The sequence below is a fragment of the Gossypium arboreum genome, chromosome 9, assembly GCF_025698485.1.
Source record: "Gossypium arboreum isolate Shixiya-1 chromosome 9, ASM2569848v2, whole genome shotgun sequence".
NCBI classification, from domain to species: domain Eukaryota; kingdom Viridiplantae; phylum Streptophyta; class Magnoliopsida; order Malvales; family Malvaceae; genus Gossypium; species Gossypium arboreum.
Genome location: NC_069078.1, coordinates 8,039,622 through 8,059,499, shown reverse-complemented (window position 1 = coordinate 8,059,499; position 19,878 = coordinate 8,039,622). Strand labels below are relative to the sequence as shown.

At 28.6% G+C, this 19,878-nt stretch overlaps 1 protein-coding gene across 1 annotated transcript; it reads left to right on the top strand.

Annotated features, from left to right (window-relative positions):
• Positions 1-14,952: 14,952 nt before the first annotated feature.
• LOC108456701 (E2F transcription factor-like E2FF) lies at positions 14,953-18,482 on the top strand. The gene is made up of 11 exons (XM_017755303.2): positions 14,953-15,219; positions 15,339-15,406; positions 15,645-15,697; positions 15,787-15,864; positions 15,951-16,004; positions 16,242-16,326; positions 16,492-16,559; positions 16,656-16,728; positions 16,816-16,877; positions 17,099-17,486; positions 18,070-18,482. Exons 1-11 carry the CDS (start codon positions 15,131-15,133, stop codon positions 18,150-18,152), a joined length of 1,101 nt encoding a protein of 366 aa, XP_017610792.1. The 5' UTR covers positions 14,953-15,130; the 3' UTR covers positions 18,153-18,482.
• The last annotated feature ends 1,396 nt before the right edge of the window (positions 18,483-19,878 follow it).

The following is a 19,878-nucleotide window of genomic DNA, read 5'->3' as shown; positions in this document are numbered from 1 at the left end:
TTAAAATGCTTGTGTAGAATACTGGAATTTAAGTTTAATCATGTGCGCTGAATTGTTTTATTCGTTGATTGATGAGTGAGTTACTTAGTTAAGTTATTATCTATGCCTTGATTGATTGTTTTCTCCAGTGTATTAAATTGCATATTACACTAGAATTGACGCCTCTAGTGGAAGATTTAGATAGACGAGACCGAGAGGAGATTCTTAGCTAGGAGTAGCAAACAATATAATCATCATAGATTTATTAGCTTAGTTAATAACCCATGACTCATTCAACCATCATTTCAATCCATTTGCATTGTTTCTAGTGAAAAAGAAAGAAAGTTAGTGTAGCGACGTAAAAATTTTAGGCTTGATCGCTAATTGTGGCGATTTATTAAACATTTGAAAACCGACTTTCGATTTTGTCATTAAAAAAGGAGTCACCACCGATCTTTTTTCTAGGTGTAATCGAACACCTAATAAATTTATTATTTTTTTAAAACAAAAAGAAGGCCGGGTTTAGGTCTATGTCAAAAGCCAGAGAAAAATTAGGGTTCGGGAGTCGGTTACGCACGAGGAAGGTATTAGCACGCTCGCGACGCCCAAAATTGGTATCTTGTAAAACACACGTCGTCTTCATTTTCAAAAATACGAGTTCAATGTAAGATTTAATCTTGCTCCGGTTGAAACACAAGAATTTTCAATTTTTTTGATTTTTGAGAAGGACATATTGTTTTAACACGAGTCGATTGATGTTCACCCAACATAGCGATGAAATCGATGACTTAATATTAAATCGATACGTTGCCTTGATTATTGAAATAAATAAAAACATGAATAAGATTTTCGAAATAATGCAAAGCAAATTAATATGAAATCAAAATAAATAAATGGAAGAGCTAGAAATATATTGAAGCCAATAATCAATGTGACAAGAATAATAAAGATGTATGCGATATTAAACGTAATAATAATATCAAACACGAAATATAAAACAATGAATACATATATATAAAATGATATTAAGAACATATACGTCAAAACATATATATATATATATATATGTATAAATAGTAATAGTGTCGTAAATACTATATATAGTATTTGAAATATATACATAAAATAGTAAGAATATATATAATTAGTAATGCTAAAGTATATATACATAATAATATATATAAAATATTGAAAATGTATGTACATAAGAAATATATACGCCAATATATATAATGCAAAAGAAACAAATAATGAAAACTACTATATATACATATACACGTATATAATGAAATATATAATAGTATTAATAACAATAATAAGGATTATATAAAATACATACATGAAATAGCATGAGAAATATACACATGAATTAGTATATAAAACTAACTAACAGTAAAAACATATACATATGATATATAAAAAAAATGTATGTACACGATGTATAAAAGAAAATATATGCGTGAAAATATATATACATAAGATCATATAAAAGTATATAACTATGATACTAAAGTATATACTTAATATATATGACAACGTAACATAATATTAGAAATATACATACATAATAAAAATACATATATATACGTAGCACATGTTAAAAGAATACATATAATATACATATATTTCAAAAGATAATAATAACGTTCATAGAATAACTATTAATATATTACATAAAGTATGTAGATATATATATATATATAAAATATACAACTAATATGGTATTAAAGGTATATACATGACTTATATAAAATGCAATATTTAAAGACACATACACATAATAATATATATAAAAACATATATGTAACATAGTATTAAAATATTTACATGATATATGCATAAAATAATGATGACATAAAAAAACAACTATTAACAATACTTCATGAATATATGTATACTAAAATGCACATAATAATATGTATATATAACAGTAAAATGTGATATATAAAATTAATATAATATAGAAATACATAAAATAATAATAGTAATAATAAAACATAGAAGCTAATAATATATATATATAACAAAAGGTTAAATAAAGATAACTTAATACTATATTAAAACATATATATATATATATATATATGAATGTTAATTAAAATAGATACTAAGGTGATGACATTAATAATAGATACTAAAATAATAATACTAAAATAATTAACTTAAATAGTAAAATAACTAAAACAAGATTAAATTGAGCTGAAAACAAAATATTTGGGGCGAAATTGAAATAAATATAAAGACTAAGGACTATTTTGAACACGCTTGAAACGTGGAGGGACTGAAACAGCAATAAACCCCTTTCCATCAAAACGCACAACAGCATTGAGGACCAAATTTTAAATCCCAAGGTCGAATTAAAAATGAAGAAATGACTCAATTGCAAAAGTTTGAAAAAGCGGAAGGGCCAAATGCGCAAATTGCCCTTCCACTCAAAAACACGCGGATCCATGCCTGGAGCGTGTCGGGTCGACCCAACCCAACCCGGGGCCAAAACGGCGCCGTTTTTGGTTTAAACGGGGGGGAGGGGGACCAAAACGCACCGTTTTGGTCCCCTATAAAAGTTAAAAAAAATTTAAAAAAAAATTCATTTGGAATGGGAGAAAGAAAAAAAAATAGAAGAGAAAAGGGAGAGGGGAATGGAATCGGCCGGTGGGGTCATTGGACGATCATCATTGCCGTCATCACCAAAGATCGCCACCATGCACGGTGGTCGGAGTTTCAAAAAAAGGTAAATTTTCTCTCTTTTTTCTTATATCTTTATTTAATATATATATGTATGATTTATGTATGGAATGAAGACTATATATGCATACAGATTCGCAAAAAATGAAAAGAAAAATAAGTAGACCTCGATTCCCTTTTTGATATATCTTGCTGTGACTTTGGTATGTATGGAAGCCTTTTTGGTGTTATTTGCTTTTGTAAACTGATTGTTGAAGTCTGATTAAGATTGCCGAATGTTTTTTTATTTTTTATTTTGAACTGCCGAATCCGACCCTTTTACATTTGTTTTCATGGCTTTTATAGCCTTTACAAATCTGTTTCTCTGTATTTACTGTCTTTTCATCTTAACTCCTTGTAGGTGCAGAGGGTGGGTGAGCGGTGGAGGTGACAGAGGAGTCGGTGGAGGCAGACGGTATGGGGCTAGGTGCAAGTGGGAGCTGATTAGGGTTAGGGTATTGGGCTTTGTCATTGGGCTAGGTTGGTTTAGGTTAGTATTGGGTTAGTGGGTAAGTTTGGGTCTGTTGGGTAGGTTTGGGTAGTGAGTCTGTTTTGTATTGGGTTTAGTGGTTTTGGGCTTCTGTAATTGGGTTTTGGGTTTAGGGGTTATTAAATGGGTAATTTGGGCTGATTGGTTGTAATAGGGTTAAAGGGATAATTGAGTTTTAGGTTGTAAATGGGCCAACCGGGTTTGGGTTAGATATTTGGGTCTTGGGGTTTGATGTAATGCGGTTTGAAATTGGGCCAAAATTGGCCTATAACTGTTAGTTTGATATTTTTATTTGTTAATTTAGATATAGTTCAAATCTTATTTTTTTGAACTTACACTAATAATTTTTGACCCGATTAGATCAATAATTGCTTAACTTGTAATTAACTTGATAAATACAATTCAATTATACCTAACAAATAATGTGTTACATGAGGTGTTAATGGAGAAAATGGCATACACCCTATGGAAAATATTAGAAACTCTTTACGCGACAAAGTCTCTAACTAACTGATTAGTGTTGAAATAATGGTTGTACATGTTCCACATGAACGAATGTGAGCACCTTAGAGGTCACATCAGTCAATTTATTACTCTTTTGCATGGTTTAAAGAATGTTGAGGTTTAAATTGATGGTGAAGATTAGGCTCTACTATTATTGTGCTCTTTACCCTCATCATACAAGTCTTTCAGGGAGACCCTAATTTATGGAAGAGATAATCTCTCATTTGAGGACATGAAGGGTCATCGTTGAGCAAAGATAAAATTGAAAATGAATTTGGTTTGGATAGCAAGTCAGATAAGCAAGCCTCAATTTTGATAGCATCAAGTAAGTGAGACAAGATATGTTGCTATTGTAAAAAGTTAGGTCATGTTGAGGTAGATTGTTACAAACTGCGAAATAAAATGGCTGCTGAGAGCAAAGAAGAAGATTTAGCTGGTGCTAATTTGGCCGATGACAAGTGTGATGATTTCTTGTTGATGTCAACAAGCGAAAGCTCAGAGCTTACGTCCGAGTAAATCCTAGATTTTGAGTGTTTGTTCCAAATGCCTCCCAACAAGTACTGGTTCTCCACATACAGTTCAGTTGAAGGTGGAGTTGTGCATATAGAGAACAGTTCACCCAGTAAGGTAATCGATATTGGTACAGTTCAGATCAGATCAAGATGCACAATGGGATAATCAGGGCACTGTCAGACGTTAGGTATGTACCTGATTTAAAGAGAAATCTCATCTCCTTGGGAAATTTAGACTCGAAAATTTGTAGAATTAACATTGATTCAAGCGGCATTAAAGTATCTCATGAGGCTCTTGTTTTGATGAAAGGTAAAATGATTGATAGTTTTTATATTCTGAAAGGATCAACGTGACTGGTGAAACATGATGTCCCTTGTCTATTAAGAAGTCGACTCGTTTGAAATGGAGGTAACTTGGTCATAAAAGGAAAAATGTATGACTGTTTCGTATAAGAGAGGTTCTCTTTTGAATGTAGGTTTTGAAAAGATATGTAACACCCTTTAACCCCAAACTGTCGCCGAAATAGGGTTACGAGGCATTACTGAACATATCGATCAATTTATGTACAATTCATAAATAAATAAAAAAACATATTAAAATTAAATCATAAAGTCCCTTTAAAGGACCTTCAAAGCCCAAATCACATAGTAAAAATGGAACGAGACTTCTTCAAGTACTCCGAAATTTTTCCAATTTTTTTATTTTTAAAAAAAAACTCAATATATCCCCTTTATAAATATCTAACCTTCCCTGCAAATTTTCAAACAGCAACCAATACCAATTCCAATAATTCAACCAATGCATTTACATACTCTACTCAAATATACCTAAATTATACTTAACATATTGACTTGATAACTTAATTACTATTTCTAATTAATTCATAAAATCATTGAAACCATTTTAATTCATACTAATACCATAAACAATTTTCTACCATTTCACTAGTTTAAAACATCAAAACACCAAATACTTTTATTTACAACATAATTATATAACATACCAAAATAACTATTATAATACTTATGTACATGTCACTTTCATTTAAGGAAGAAAACATCACCAAAAATCTTACGTTGAAGTCGGGACCGTTTGGATGCTGAACCGGGACTCTGGACTTCCATTAACTCACATATTGAAACAATCAGTATCTGAGTATTTTATACTCAGTGGTATTACCATAACTCAAACTATATAATTCCAATAATTTAAATTGTATTTATCATAAACATTATAAATCATAAAGATTAATTTCCATTTAATGTCATATAACAATTATATCATTTCATCAACAATATTACATTTTACAATCTGTTATTCCATCAATTCATAAGCTTTAATTACATATTATCATATCACATATATCACAATGATTCATAAATCAACTTATACCTCCTTCTCATATTTTCAATCATTAAAATAATCAAATTCATTCAATTTACTCATTTCATTTGTCACCCTATTAACATAAATCAGACTTTATCAGATACACAAATTTCATCCAAACACACCAGAAATGTCCAACCAAAACACACTAGTATAATCCTCCAAAACACATCAGTATCATATAATCCTCCCAAACACACCAGAATAGCACAGAGTGCCTCTTCGGATAAATCTGAAAGATATAAACATCAATATCTCCAAATCACATCTCCAAATCCCTTCTCAAAATCCTATGGCATGCCAATTATATCAGACACAGTCCGACTAGTTAATAGGGTATTCTTTTTTTTTTTTAATTTCATTTTCATATCAATTTCAATTTCATTTCAATTTACAATCCATTCAATTTCCTACCAATCTCAATCCACATGTAATTCAATACTCATACTTATCCATACTTCATTTCAAATATTAAAACTTACCTTATAATGCACTTACCTTACATATAAATTTAAATATAATATTTAATAAAAATAGTTTAAGTTATAGTAATACTAACAGTAAATTTTCTCGAGCTACTCCTCGACTATCTTTTCCTTCCCCTTTTGTGTTGCCGCCTCGAATTCTTTATTTGCTACCAAAATTAAAATAATTTACACTATTAATTACAACACTAGTTTAAAATAAATAATTAAATTCTATTCAGGTTTATATCCTATTTTCAATTTAATTCTAACTAAACTTACTTATTTTCTTAACTCAGTTCACACTCTATTTCTATTCAAATTTCATCCATACTTACATTTAACTATTAATTTTTCAGCATATTTTCCTAATTTCAAATTTTCTTCAATTTAGTCCCTACAACATAAAACTTATAGCCTAGTTTACAATTTAATCCTTTAATCAATTCTAACTTAAAATTCATTCAATTAAACCCCTAATTCTATAATTTGTCCAACATAAACCCTACTTGAAAACCTATGAACTCTTGAAATATCAACTTAATTTCAATAAAACTTTATTTAAAACTTCTAAAACATCAAAATTAACTAAAAAGGACTTAATTAACTTACCAATCAAAGTTTCAAACTTCAAATCCCTAATTTTCTCTTTTATTTTTCTTTCTCTTCTCCTTTTTCTTTTTCTCCCCTGCTTCTCATTTCAATTCTGTTTCTATTCTTTGTTTTTTTGTTTCTTTTATATTTTATTTACTTTATTAACCTAATATAATGATTATAATAAATATCTATTTTAATAACAATATTCATTTTACATTTGGTCACACATATATTTCTATATTTGTACCAATAATTTTATTACAATTGTCATTATTTAATTTGTTTATTAAAAAATCTCATAATTTAATTATTTAATTTAATAATTATCTTTAACTTGATAATAATAATTAGTAAATATCTATTTTAATATCATTTACATTTATTATAATTGTACACATAAATATCATTACATTTGTACATTGTCATCATCATACACTTGTCATGTCTTTAATTTATTTATTATATAAAATCTCATAATATAATTAATACAATTAATAATTACAAAATATCTTCATACTTAAATTATAAGTAATTTAGGTGTTTAGTTACAAATGTACAAATATAATTTTTACACATGTATATTTTATTACCATACAATTGTCTACTATTTACTTTATTTAATAATAATAATAATAATAATAATAATAATAAAACAACAATAATGGTTAATAATTATAATAATTATATATATAATATTTATATATGCCGCCTCATTTCATTTAAGTGGCTTAATTCCATTTTAGTTCTTTTTATTTTCTATTACTCTATAATTCAACTTTTACCCATTATTCAATTTAGTTCTTTTTACTAATTACTCTAAATTGAGCTAATTTCACTTACTTAAAACCTAATTAAACATACTACTAGGCTTATAATTATTCCTAATAATTATTTATTAACTCGTTTCACTAAGACAGAGGCCTGATAATGTACTTTTTCGATGTCTGTGAATTTTGGGTCATTACAAGATAGGGCACTACATTCGTGGAAATCAGTCCCGGGTCAGTTTTGATTTGACAGTACACAAGTCGAAGACTAGAAGTCTTCTAGCTTCTAAACACAACTTCAACTCTATTAATATCCTGCATAGTTCGAGATAAGCTCATGGCAGGCTTTGGCAAATAAGGCGTTGTGAAAATACAAGTCAAGGTGGAGATTTGTAGAGTATGCCTCGCATTTTTTGCCAAAAAAAGTTGACGTCCCAACGAGGAAGAGGCTTTATCTCAACAAAGCGATGAAGGGCGTCCCGACGAGGCAACAACCATGTCATGACGAGGCAACATATTAGGCAATTTTCTCAATTTTATTCTTCCAGTCAAATTCTGATTATTTATCCCGTTCAAACTCTGATTAGTGTAGGTTATTTTAATATTATTTGACCTACGAATTTAGCCTATAAATAGGCCATTTTCCACTCTAGAAAATAACCCATGACACATTTAGTATTATCTTTTACAAGCTTTTAGGGAATTTTGGGTTTATTTTTGTTGAGGCCCAATTTTGGCCCAGACTAAACCTACCCAAAACAGACCCAAACCCATATGTGAGCCCAAACTATTAGACCCAACTAGCCAAATTTAGGGTTTCAAAAAAGCTGAAACCCTAAAACACCTTACCCCACTGCCCCGGTCACATCATCAGTGCAAGTGGCACACCTGCCCCCTGCCTTCACCGCCGTTCACCTGCAAAAGAAAAGACAGTAAAATCTTGTAAAAAATAGGGCTATATAAGCCACCAAAGAATCGGATGTAAGGGGGGTGATTTCTGTTCTTTTGCAAATATAAAATATTCAGCAATATCTTGAGAAATACAAAAAAGGGTATTTAAGTTTTATTCTAGCAACATCAAAGCAAAGGAATAGTGCAAAAATCAAACTCAAATATCACAAATCGGAGAACCGAAATACCAAAACTTAAGGTGGTTTTAATTTCATTTTAGTTTCGTTATATATATATATATATATATTAAAAACATATAAAAAATAGAATAAAAGACGTACCTTTTGGGACGGCGGCCGGTGGTGATATCACGGCGTCTCCTCGCTGGATTCTAGCATTGGCCAGAGAGAAAAATGAATGAGAAATCTGCTTTTTTTTTTTTTTTGAAGCAAAGGGAAAATGAATTTTTTATAAAAAAATTTGCTTTTATAATACTAAGAAAATGACGTCGTTTTCATTGGCCTCCCCAGACGCCAAAACGAATTTGTTTTGGGGAGGCCGACCCGCTCCGACCTAGGATCCGCATGTTTTTTAACGGAAGGGCTAATTGCGCTTTTAGCCCTTCCGCATTTTTATTACTTTGCAATCAAGTATTTTTCGTTTTTCGATTTTGCCCCGAATTTGTGCCTGGACTTCAATTGAGTTCTACCCGATGCTGTGCGTTTTAGAAGGGGGTTATTTTCTGGTTTAGTCCCTCTTCTTTGTTTGCGCGCTTGATTTAGTCCTTTTCCCTTTATTTCTTTTTAAATTTGCCCCAAAATTCTGTTTTTAGTTCGATTTTAGTCTTTTTCGTTATTTTCATTTCTTTATTAAATATTCTTATTATTTTTTAATATTATTAATATTAATATTAATATTATTATTATTATTATTATTATTATTATTATTATTACCGTTAGTATTGTTTTCATTACTACTATTTTATTAACATATTATTATTCTTAATGTATTATTATTACTAGTTATTATTATTTCTAGTATTATTATTATTATTAATATTAGTGTATGTTTTATTATATATGTATGTATATATATTTATACATAGTATTTTTATTTACTTTATTTTAATTTTATTATATTATATTTGTTTTTGTATTTTAATATTATTACTATTATCATTATTATTATTAATATTAGTGTATATTTTTATTATATATGTATGTATATGTATATATATTTATACATAGTTTTTTACTTTATTTTAATATTTTTATTATATTATATTTGTTTTTTGTATTTTAATATTATTACTATTATCATTATTATTATTAATATTAGTGTGTATTTTCATTATATGTGTATGTATATGTATATATTTATATATAGTATTATTCTTTATTACTTTATTTAATATTTTATATTTACTTTTTGGATTTCAATATTATTACTATTATTATTATTATTATTATTATTATTATTATTATTATTATTATTATTAGTGTATATTTTTATTATATATGCATATATATGTATGTATATAGTAGTATTTTTAATTACCTTATTTTAATATTATTATTATATTATACACTTTCCTTTTATGTTTATTTATTTATTACTTTATTAATAATTAATTTAACTTATTAATTATTATTATTATTATCACTATTGTTATTACTTTACTATCGTAATATAATATATTATTAATATTACTTTTATTTTCATTATTATTATTATTACTATTATTCTTTATTGTCATGGTTATTATGTTTGTTTTTATAGCTATTATTTTTATCACTAATATTACTATTGTTATATTTATTATTATTACTTTTATTATAATTACTATTATTATTATAGCTTTTCTTTTATATATTTATGTTTTTTATATGGTAATTCTATTTTATTATTTCATTATTTATTCGCTTACACTTTTATGTAATTTCAAACTTTGAAATTTTCCTATTATCCTGTATCATTGTTTTGTTTCATATAGTACTTGTCTATATTTATTCCATTATTATTTTATCATTTTTACTTAAATTATAAGTTTGTTTACACATTTTACATAATATTTGTTATTTTTATTATCATTATCATCATCATTAACATACATACCCGTGTATACCTTTTATGTGCATATTAGTATTTTTACCATTACTACAAATACTATTTCTTTTATTATTTTATTAGAACATTATTTTTGTTGTGAATATTATTGTTGTGTTTATGCTAATATTATATTTTAATGTTTTTCATTAATTGTATCATCGCTTGCATTGTTTACAATTTCCTATTGCAAATGATATTTTTTATGTTTTTAATCAATTTCAAAAATAAATAAGGCAACGTACCGATTTTCAACACTAAGTCGCTGATTTTATCGCTATGTTGGGTGGATATCATTGGCTCGTGTAAAAAACGAGACATCCTTCTAAAAAACCAAAAATTTCAAATTCTCGTATTTTAATCGGATCCCAACTAAGTATTAAATTAAACTTGTATTTTGAGAATTATGACAACGTGTGTTTAACAAGATACCAATTTTGGGCGTCGCGAGGGTGCTAATACCTTTCTCGTGCGTAACTAACTCCCGAACCCTATTTTTCTCTAGATTTTCGCGTAGACTCAAATTCGGCCTTCATTTTGTTCAAGAATAAATTTTTTTTTCTAAAAAAGAATGTTTATTAGGTGTCCGATCACGCCTAGAAAAATGGTCGGTGGCGACTCTTTCTCTTTTTAAAACTGAAATTTCATTTTCAAATTTTCAAATAATCGCCTCAACTAGCGACCAAAGCAAAAATTTTACGTCGCTACAATGTTTTGAGGGTTCTTATTTTTAGGTTTTAGGGTTTTAATTTATCTCCATATTTGTACTCTTCTTTTTTTTTTTTTATTTTAGTATAATTATCTTTGTCCGTGATTTTTTATCTTTTTTAGAAGGGTTTTCTACGTAAAATACTTGTGTTCGATCTTTTTAATTTCTTCATTATTTTACTTGTTCGTTGCATAATCTAGTTTATCCCCAACATATCTAAACCCAAAAGTTGACAAAGAATAGAGGGACTTGCATAGGATATTCATTGTTTTTCAAGCAATGAATCAATAAAAGATTGTTGTTAAAAGTCCAAGGATCTCCCTCAACCATCCTATCAACATCAATCTCTAAAAAAACCTTGAAAAAAGATTGCTTCTCACTTAAAATATGTGATGAAGACACCATTGGTTGGATGTTAGAGATGAGCCATCGTATTGCGCATAGATTGAAAATGAACCACACTTGTTGCAAGAAAGCATCCCATTAAATTGAAATCCATTTATTTGATTGCCTCATCATTGTTCAAATCAATTTTCTTGGGTTCCTCTTCATCATGATTAATTGTCAATCTCGTCATTTTATCCTCTATAAAATTGTTAATAAAATAGGGGGAAAAAGGAGAAAAAGATCTAGGGTAGGGACTTGTGAGAAAAAAATAAAAAAAAAAGTTGAAAAAAATGAAAGAAAGAGAAAAGAAAAGAAAAATGTGCTACAATAACAAACATAAAATATGCAACAAGATAAATTAAATTATTAAAATAAATAAATCTAACGTTAAAAACATATTTTAAAAAATTAATAAAAATTTAATACGGTAAAAATAGTTTTAAAAGATAAATTTAATACTAAGCTATTAATTCATTTTAGGTCCATTTAGTTTTGAATTATCAATTTAAAAGATAAATTTAAAATTATTAAAATAAATTTAGTATAAAAAAGTTAATACATAAGTTCAATTAAAATTTCCGAAAAATTAGGCAAATATCAATATTGAATCCAATACTCGACGCCATATTAAAATAATAGTTTGCAGAATAATTGAGGTTAAGTGGCTAAGGACAGTCACGTGATCAAATAAAACAGTTTCAGTCTCGATACCGATGCCTTTCCAAACCTTTTGGCGCGCCACCCGTTTTAACTAAGCGCACTGCCACCTAAACCGCACGTGGTAAGTCTTAAATCTTTGCCCTTTAACATGAAATTCCCTTTTTGCCCTTTAAATTATTTTTGGTAACCTCATTTTTTTTAATACAGATTCTAATATTTTAAAGAAATTTCAATTGCGTTGAATTTTGATAAATTGTCATCTAAATTCAGTTAAATTAGAGCTGACAATCTCCCACCTTCATTGCATTTTTGCATTTTCCACTCTATTCTAGTTTCAGACTTGATTTTATTTAAAAGTTTAGTGTAGGTTTAGATGAAGGGATGATTCGGTATGGTACGTTTAACTTATTTTTTATCTCACATCACAGTATTGTTATAGTATCTAATTTTACCATCACCACTGTTTCTACACTAACAATAACTAAACGCATCGTCCATCCAAACCACACTTAGTATCCTAATGCAACTTTGGAAAAATAAAAATTCTTTAACTTTCATATGACTTCACTTGAAATATTAAATAAATGTTTTATATTATATTAAATTTTATAAAATTAAATAAATGTATAATATCAAATTTAAATATTTTTATGAATTTGACCTTTATTTCTTTTTAATTAAATTTGAACCTTAATATTTTTAAAAGAGTCAAATTAATTTTTTATAGATATGCTGATTAAAACATCATTTTTTAGTGATTTAGAGTGGTAACTGTGTCAATCCACATATATTTCATGTTGATATGTCATTATTTATCTTATATACGACATCAACAAAAAATAAATAAAAATTCATAAAAATTAAAAAAAGAAGCATGAAATACATGTTGATCGCCATGCGAGCTACCACATTTAAAAATTTAACATTTTAATCAATATTTTTGTTAAAAAACAAATTGATTCTTTTTGAAATGTCGATGATAAAATTCAACTCTTTTCAAAAGATTGAAAGTCAGATTTAGCTTTAAAAAAGAGAATATGGCTAAATTGAAAAAATATATAAACACTAAATTTGACATTATGTCTTGAATAAAATATATATTATATCTTGACTTGTTTAGAGTGATAATTAAAACTCCTATCAAACACTTGTTTAATACGGATTCAAATAGTGTAACTCTTTCTCATCTCCACCCTCAATATTGTATAAAATAATAAAATATATATATAAAATAATATAAAATTAAAAATACCTAATAAGCATATAAAAAAGTTAAAATCTTTCAAAATTTTGGAACTTTTAAATAAAATATATAAAATTAAAAGAGGAGTATTTTGATAATATTCCAAGACGGGGGCGGCGTAGATTTAATCAAAATCTGATCTTAAAAAAATTAAATAAAAACTCGTCCTCGCTCTTAAACCCGGTTGAAAAAAATTCCATCCTTATTGGATTGGATGAGATAGAAAGTCTTCATAATCAAGTTATTTTGCCATATAAAATAATAAATCAAGCGTATATACATTTCGAAATTAGATTTAATATAAATTAACAACGATTATAAAATCTTTTATGAGAATATCTTTTGAGGGACTTGTCATGATAGGGAAGAATGATGATATTGTAAAATTGGCACCCAAGATAATGATAAGAAAGATAAATTATTTGAGATTTGGTCTTTTGTGTATCGCTGATGTGATGAGTTTTTTGGGGTCTTGATAGTGATTTCTTAGTTAATTAGAATTCATCGTTAGGTTGGTCTGATAATAATAGGGTTATGATGTAATTTCAATGGTTTGATCAATGTGAGACATATTTAGTTTGATTCTGAATTTTCTGAGTGTTATGGCTATAGTCAGTTTGTCTTTCTTCTTTTGGGATTATTTAGTCCACATGGCATTTGTGTATTGATTTGCAATGTCTTGTATGAGACTTGGCCTTTTGTACATCATTAATGTGGTGAGTCTTTTAGGGTATTGGCCTGGTTTTTTGGTTAATTGGAGTTCATCGTTAAGTTGGTCTGATAATGATAGGGTTATGATGTAATTTTAATGGTTTGATCAAGATAATGCATCTTTAGTTTGTTTTTGAATTTTTCGAGTGTTATGGCTATAGTCGGTTTTCCTTTCTCCTCTTTTGGGATTATTCAGTGGACATGACATTTGTATATTAATTTACAATGTCTTATTCATCGTTTGCACTATATCTTTATATTCATATTACTCATAGTTCCTATTAATGATAATATTTTATTAAAAAGCTCATAATAAATAAAATAAAATAATTTGAATAATGTTTGTTTGTTAATAAATAAAACAAATAATAAATAAAATAAAAAAGATTATAATAATTTTCAGCGTATACCAATGCTTGTTGTGTTAAATGGTAAGGAGCTCAATGCCTTTCAAATAAGGTTTCGAGTTTAAGTCAATTGGATTAAGATAAAAAAATAAGAAAACTTTGACATTGTTCAAAGATATCATCCGACTCAACTCTAAATTTAATTAGATTCAATGTAATTAGGGAAGGATTTAAAAAAAAAGTTTTAGAGTAACTGAGTGGGTATCCATTTACTAATCATTACTAAAATTTATAAATAATGTAAATGTAAAAAAATTAAAAAATTATTAATTAAATTTTGTTTGCATTGGATGCGTATACCATTTTAATTTGAACTTTATTTTTAGATAAGCCCAATGGGAAGGCCAAGGACAAAAGAGTAATTACGCAAATTCGCGGTTCAAGATCTCAATTTGAATCCGCGGGATTAACCAAATGCCAACGTGAATTAAAATGAAAAAGAGAGGAAAAACCAGATCTGATTTCACGTTTGAATTCTCAAACCCGCCAATCATATTTTCTCTCTCTTTCTCATTCACCAAACAAGAAAATAAATAGATCCAATTTTCCTTTTTAAGTTTCTTGTTATCTTGGTTTTCTCGGGAAAACATCAATGTCTTCGTTTGCTTCTCAAGAATCTGAATCTAATTCACGAACTCTTTACTGCCGCAAAGAAAAATCTCTCGGCCTTTTATGCTCCAAGTAAAATTTTTTTTCAGCTCCTTTAAGTTTCTTATATTTGATATTGTTCAATCTTTAAATGTTTCTTTGTTTTTTTTTTTTTTTTTTTTGGTTTTTAAATTTAAATTCCTTTGTATCAGTTTTTTGGCGTTGTATAATCATGACAGCGTTCAAACGATTGGACTGGATGATGCGGCTTCAAAACTAGGTCTATACTCTATTTTTTCCTTTCATTGTTGCGAAATGAAATCATTACTGACAGTTTTTTTTAAAAAAAATTTTTGTTTGTTTATTGCGAAATTTTAATCGATTTTTTCGTTCAAATTTGGACTCTTGGAGATACACCGGAATTCCCATTAATTAAGTAGACTACTCAAGTCTTAAAATTCAATTTTGGATTAAAATCATATTAATTTGCTTTACTGGAACCCTTTTGCATATTTCAGGAGTTGAACGTCGTCGTATATATGATGTAGTGAATATATTGGAGAGTATTGGAGTAAGATGCAGTTTCTTTTTGACCCTTTTTATTGGTTTAGTTCAGTGAATAGATTAGTTTGAGTTGGTTTTTGGCATTCTCTTGTTTAGGTAGTGGCAAGAAAAGGAAAGAACCAATACTTATGGAAGGGTTTTGGAGAAATTCCAAAGGCTTTGGAGAAGCTTAAGGTAGATTCTAAATTTTTGCTTTTCATTTTTCTCTTTTTATTCGTTTAAAACTGAAGAACTTGATTTATCATGTGTTCTGCTTACAGGAAGAGGCTCTTAAACAGAATTTCTGTTTCTCAGATTGCAGTAAATCATTAAGGGTATAATTCTTCTTTGGTTTTCTTACTCCATCTGTATGCTGAGAAAATTTTAGCTTCAATATCTTAATCTAATATAAGCGGAAATTGGGTCTAAATATATCTTAAAAATCTGGCCTTCTGTTTGTACCTTTTTTTCGAAGTAAAATTTGAGGAATTCAGATTATTGTTTCTGTAATAGAGGTCTTATTAATATTCTCTGGCCTTGCCATGTTTAACTAGCTGAGCTATTTTGCATAGGTCTTAGATGAAAATGAAAGTGCAGACTCTTCATATGTGAAGAATGAAGGGCAAGATAATCTTTCAGAATCATCAAAACGTACTGGTAAAGTTTCTGTTCTTCTTTATTTTGATTTGCTAATATACTACTTGCAATAGAGATCATTGTGTTTACATACAATCAATTCATGCGTGGGACACTTTTATTGTAAAATATTTTCAACTTTAATTGCTTCATTTAATTTACTCAGCATTATTGTTTATTGCTTAGATACCAAAAGAGAAAAATCCCTTTGGCTTATCACACAGAACTTTGTCAAGCTTTTCCTTTGTTCAGATGTAAGATAACGTACTGTTTTATGTGGATTTGTTGTTATAAACTGGTTTATTTGTCCTGTATGGTCTATGGCGAATATCTGATTTATTTTTATACAGGCTGAATTGATCACCCTTGATAGTGCAGCCATTGCTCTGCTGGGAGATGTCCACAATTCTACTGCTGTGAGAAGTAAGCGAGCAACAAACCATTATTAATGTCATGTCTGAAATTCTAATAGTCAATCACTTATGCTTTTGTCTGGTAATTGTTTTGCAGCAAAAGTGAGACGATTGTATGACATTGCCAATGTGTTTTCTTCCATGAATTTAATTGAGAAGGTACAATCTATCATCCATGTTGCTCCAACTCCTTTAAGTATTCATGTCTGACACTTGTACTTGACACATACTCGGTTAAGGGTATGGAGATATGACTCTCAAAGGACCTGCCAAATATATGAAGAAACTTAGAGAAGATGTAAATATATTCGTGTCGAACCTAATCTTATCTGCGACCTGAATCCAACTTACGTAGCTTTATCTGGTTGATTGATTTTCAGACCCATCACCCCGAAAGCAGGAAACCAGCATTCAGGTGGCTGGGATGGCGAGCCAAACTCCACAATGGATCAACGACAGCTTTGGAATTGAATGAATCAAAGAAGAGGACGTTTGGGACTGAAATTACAAACCAAAATCTAAAGAGAACGAAGGCAAACTCCTCTGCTCATCGGAGGTTAAACCAGAAGGAAAATACGGGAATGCATATTAAGCTCGATAGTGTAGAACATGATCATAAAATGCAGCAGCATTCAAAGCAATGCTCCAAGGGTTTTGCATTTGGCCCTTTTACTCCTGCTGCTATATCCTCAGGAAACAGAAATGTGAGACCAATTCGGGACTGGGAGAGCCTTGCTTCTATTTATAAACCTCAGTATCTTAATCAAGGTACCTTCTTTAATTCATTACTTAAAAATAGACATCGTTGAATATGCATTATTAATAAGTGGCACTGCAAATTTCTGGCACTAGTTGGATGCTTGATTAAGCATCCGAAGGATTCTGTCACCTTTTCTTGCTGCCAACTTCAGTAACCTCACCAATGTGAGCTATCTTTTATCATACTTCATGGTGCTTGGACTAAAAAGTTAAGGAAATAGTAAAAAAATCATTCTATTGCTTACATTCAGTATGTTCCTTGAACTCTTAAGTCGATATTGGGTATATTGCATTTTCTCTAAGTTTTTCTACATATATATATATCTGAAGAGTCACCATGGACGAATATGGATAATGGAACATGACTACATTAGAAAAATTGAAGAGTCGGGAGCAGCATAGCTCAAAGACATTGTACAAGACTTTCCTCAGCTGAGAGGAACTGTTTCGTCCTTTCATTTAGGATTTATGAATGGAACCCCGTACTAGATGGATAGAGATCCTGCAATTGCACATCATATGTGATCATATTAGAATCCATATCCTTGCCATTATAATTGTATGATAGAGTTTTGTGTTAATGTTATTGCAGCTCTTAGTGACCTTTTTGCTCATTACATGGAAGCATGGAACTCTTGGTATGCCGAAGTTGCAAGAAAAGAAGAGATTCATTGAAGTCCCTAATCGCCCTTCTCTATTTGATTCTCTAACTCAAGATGACCAAATACACATGTTCAAAAATGGTACGCAACATTTGTTTCTGACACTGTTGGATGTATTTCTCGATCCAACAACCCTCTCAAGTAATCATATAACCTGTCTTTTCGTGCCTTTCATAATTTCCTCTTTGAGCTTCCCATTTTTCCTCTCGTTTTTAGAAACTTAGAACATTCAATAAGTTTCCGAAGTACTCACTGATTAAAGAAAAAAGAAAAAAGAAATCATTGTGAATTTTAGATGGGTTATCTTTTTGGGTGTGAACTAGATTTCCAAGTTCCTAACAAATTGCACTGCTTAGTGTCCTCCATTTTGCTTTTGTTTTTATACGACCCTCGAGTATGAGTATTGGAATGCGTGAGTACATGTTGAATGCAGTATTTTAAAACAGAAAGAACTTTAGGCATTCACAATGGATTGATTGCTAAACATACAGCTGTTTCGATTATGATTTCACCTTTGAATCATAAATCGCAATGTAAAGGGATTGTGGGGCGAAGATAAGACAGCGATAGATTCAAACTTTCAATTATTAAAGCAAAAATTTCCCCACTTGCCTTGCCCACCCTCTAAAAGACTCATCAAATTTAATTTAATTTAAATTTTTTTTTAAACAACACATCACATGACCATGTTTCAAATTTACATATCAAGTTTTTTATTTCCCTCGCAGTGTTAAATAATATGACTTTAATTTATTATAATAATTTATTTTAAATCCTATATTTACTTTTTATTATATACTTTTATTATTATTATTTTAGTAAGTTAAGAGAAATTGGCAAAGGCTGTAAGGCCTTGTATCAATGTCATTTTTTAAGATTTTATTTGTCTTCACTTATATTATGGTGTGTAAATGAATTATTAACAAAAGAACTTAAAAGGATACAATAGAGTCTAATATTATTTACGTTTTGTATTGTCAAAAATAGTTTACTGGTGGAATATAGTAAGAATATTGATTTTTATTAAAAAATTTACAGTAATTTTTATAGAATAATATAGGAATAAAAAAATGGTGGGAGAACAAAAGAAAGATTTGATGTGTTTATTTTGTGTTAGACAAATGAAAGTTTGCTTTTATTTGTAAAAGTTTTCATGTTTCTTTGTAGAAATACAACTATCTAAATGGATAGTAATATTTTTAACAATGAATCATGATTATTCAATAAATTCATTGTTAATAATAAAATAATATAATTTTTAAATTTAAAAGACATAATTCATCACTATGAAAAGTAATAATTCAAGTAAATTTTCATTTGCAACTATTACAATATATAGAAAATATTTCAACATAATCTTTACATTAACCTCAATGATTAAAATAAGAAATTGTAATTTCTAAGTGATGGGTAAGAGGAGAAAAGATATTAAAGAAAAGTAGTGTTAGTGAATCTTGTCAAATTAGGTTTTTGTTCTTTTAACTTTTGCCATTAATTAACACTAGCGTTTCTTTTGGCCAAATATCACAAATTTCTATATATAAAATATAATTTTATTTTATTTTTATATTTTATAAATCAATAAAAATTACGACTATACATATGAAACATTGTTTTTGAGAATATACATATTAAACATTTCGCCCTCACCTTTCAAATAAAATATATGATGTAAAGTTGATAATAATTCTACGTAAAACAAATGAAATATAATTACATGCATAACTGACAACATTGCA

Coding starts and splice junctions, on each gene's coding strand:
- LOC108456701 (XM_017755303.2), top strand. CDS start 15,131: ATGTCTTCGTTTGCTTCTCAAGAATCTGAATCTAATTCACGAACTCTT. Junction 15,407..15,644: donor TGATGCGGCTTCAAAACTAG/GTCTATACTCTA, acceptor TGCATATTTCAG/GAGTTGAACGTCGTCGTATA. Junction 16,560..16,655: donor AGCTTTTCCTTTGTTCAGAT/GTAAGATAACGT, acceptor ATTTTTATACAG/GCTGAATTGATCACCCTTGA.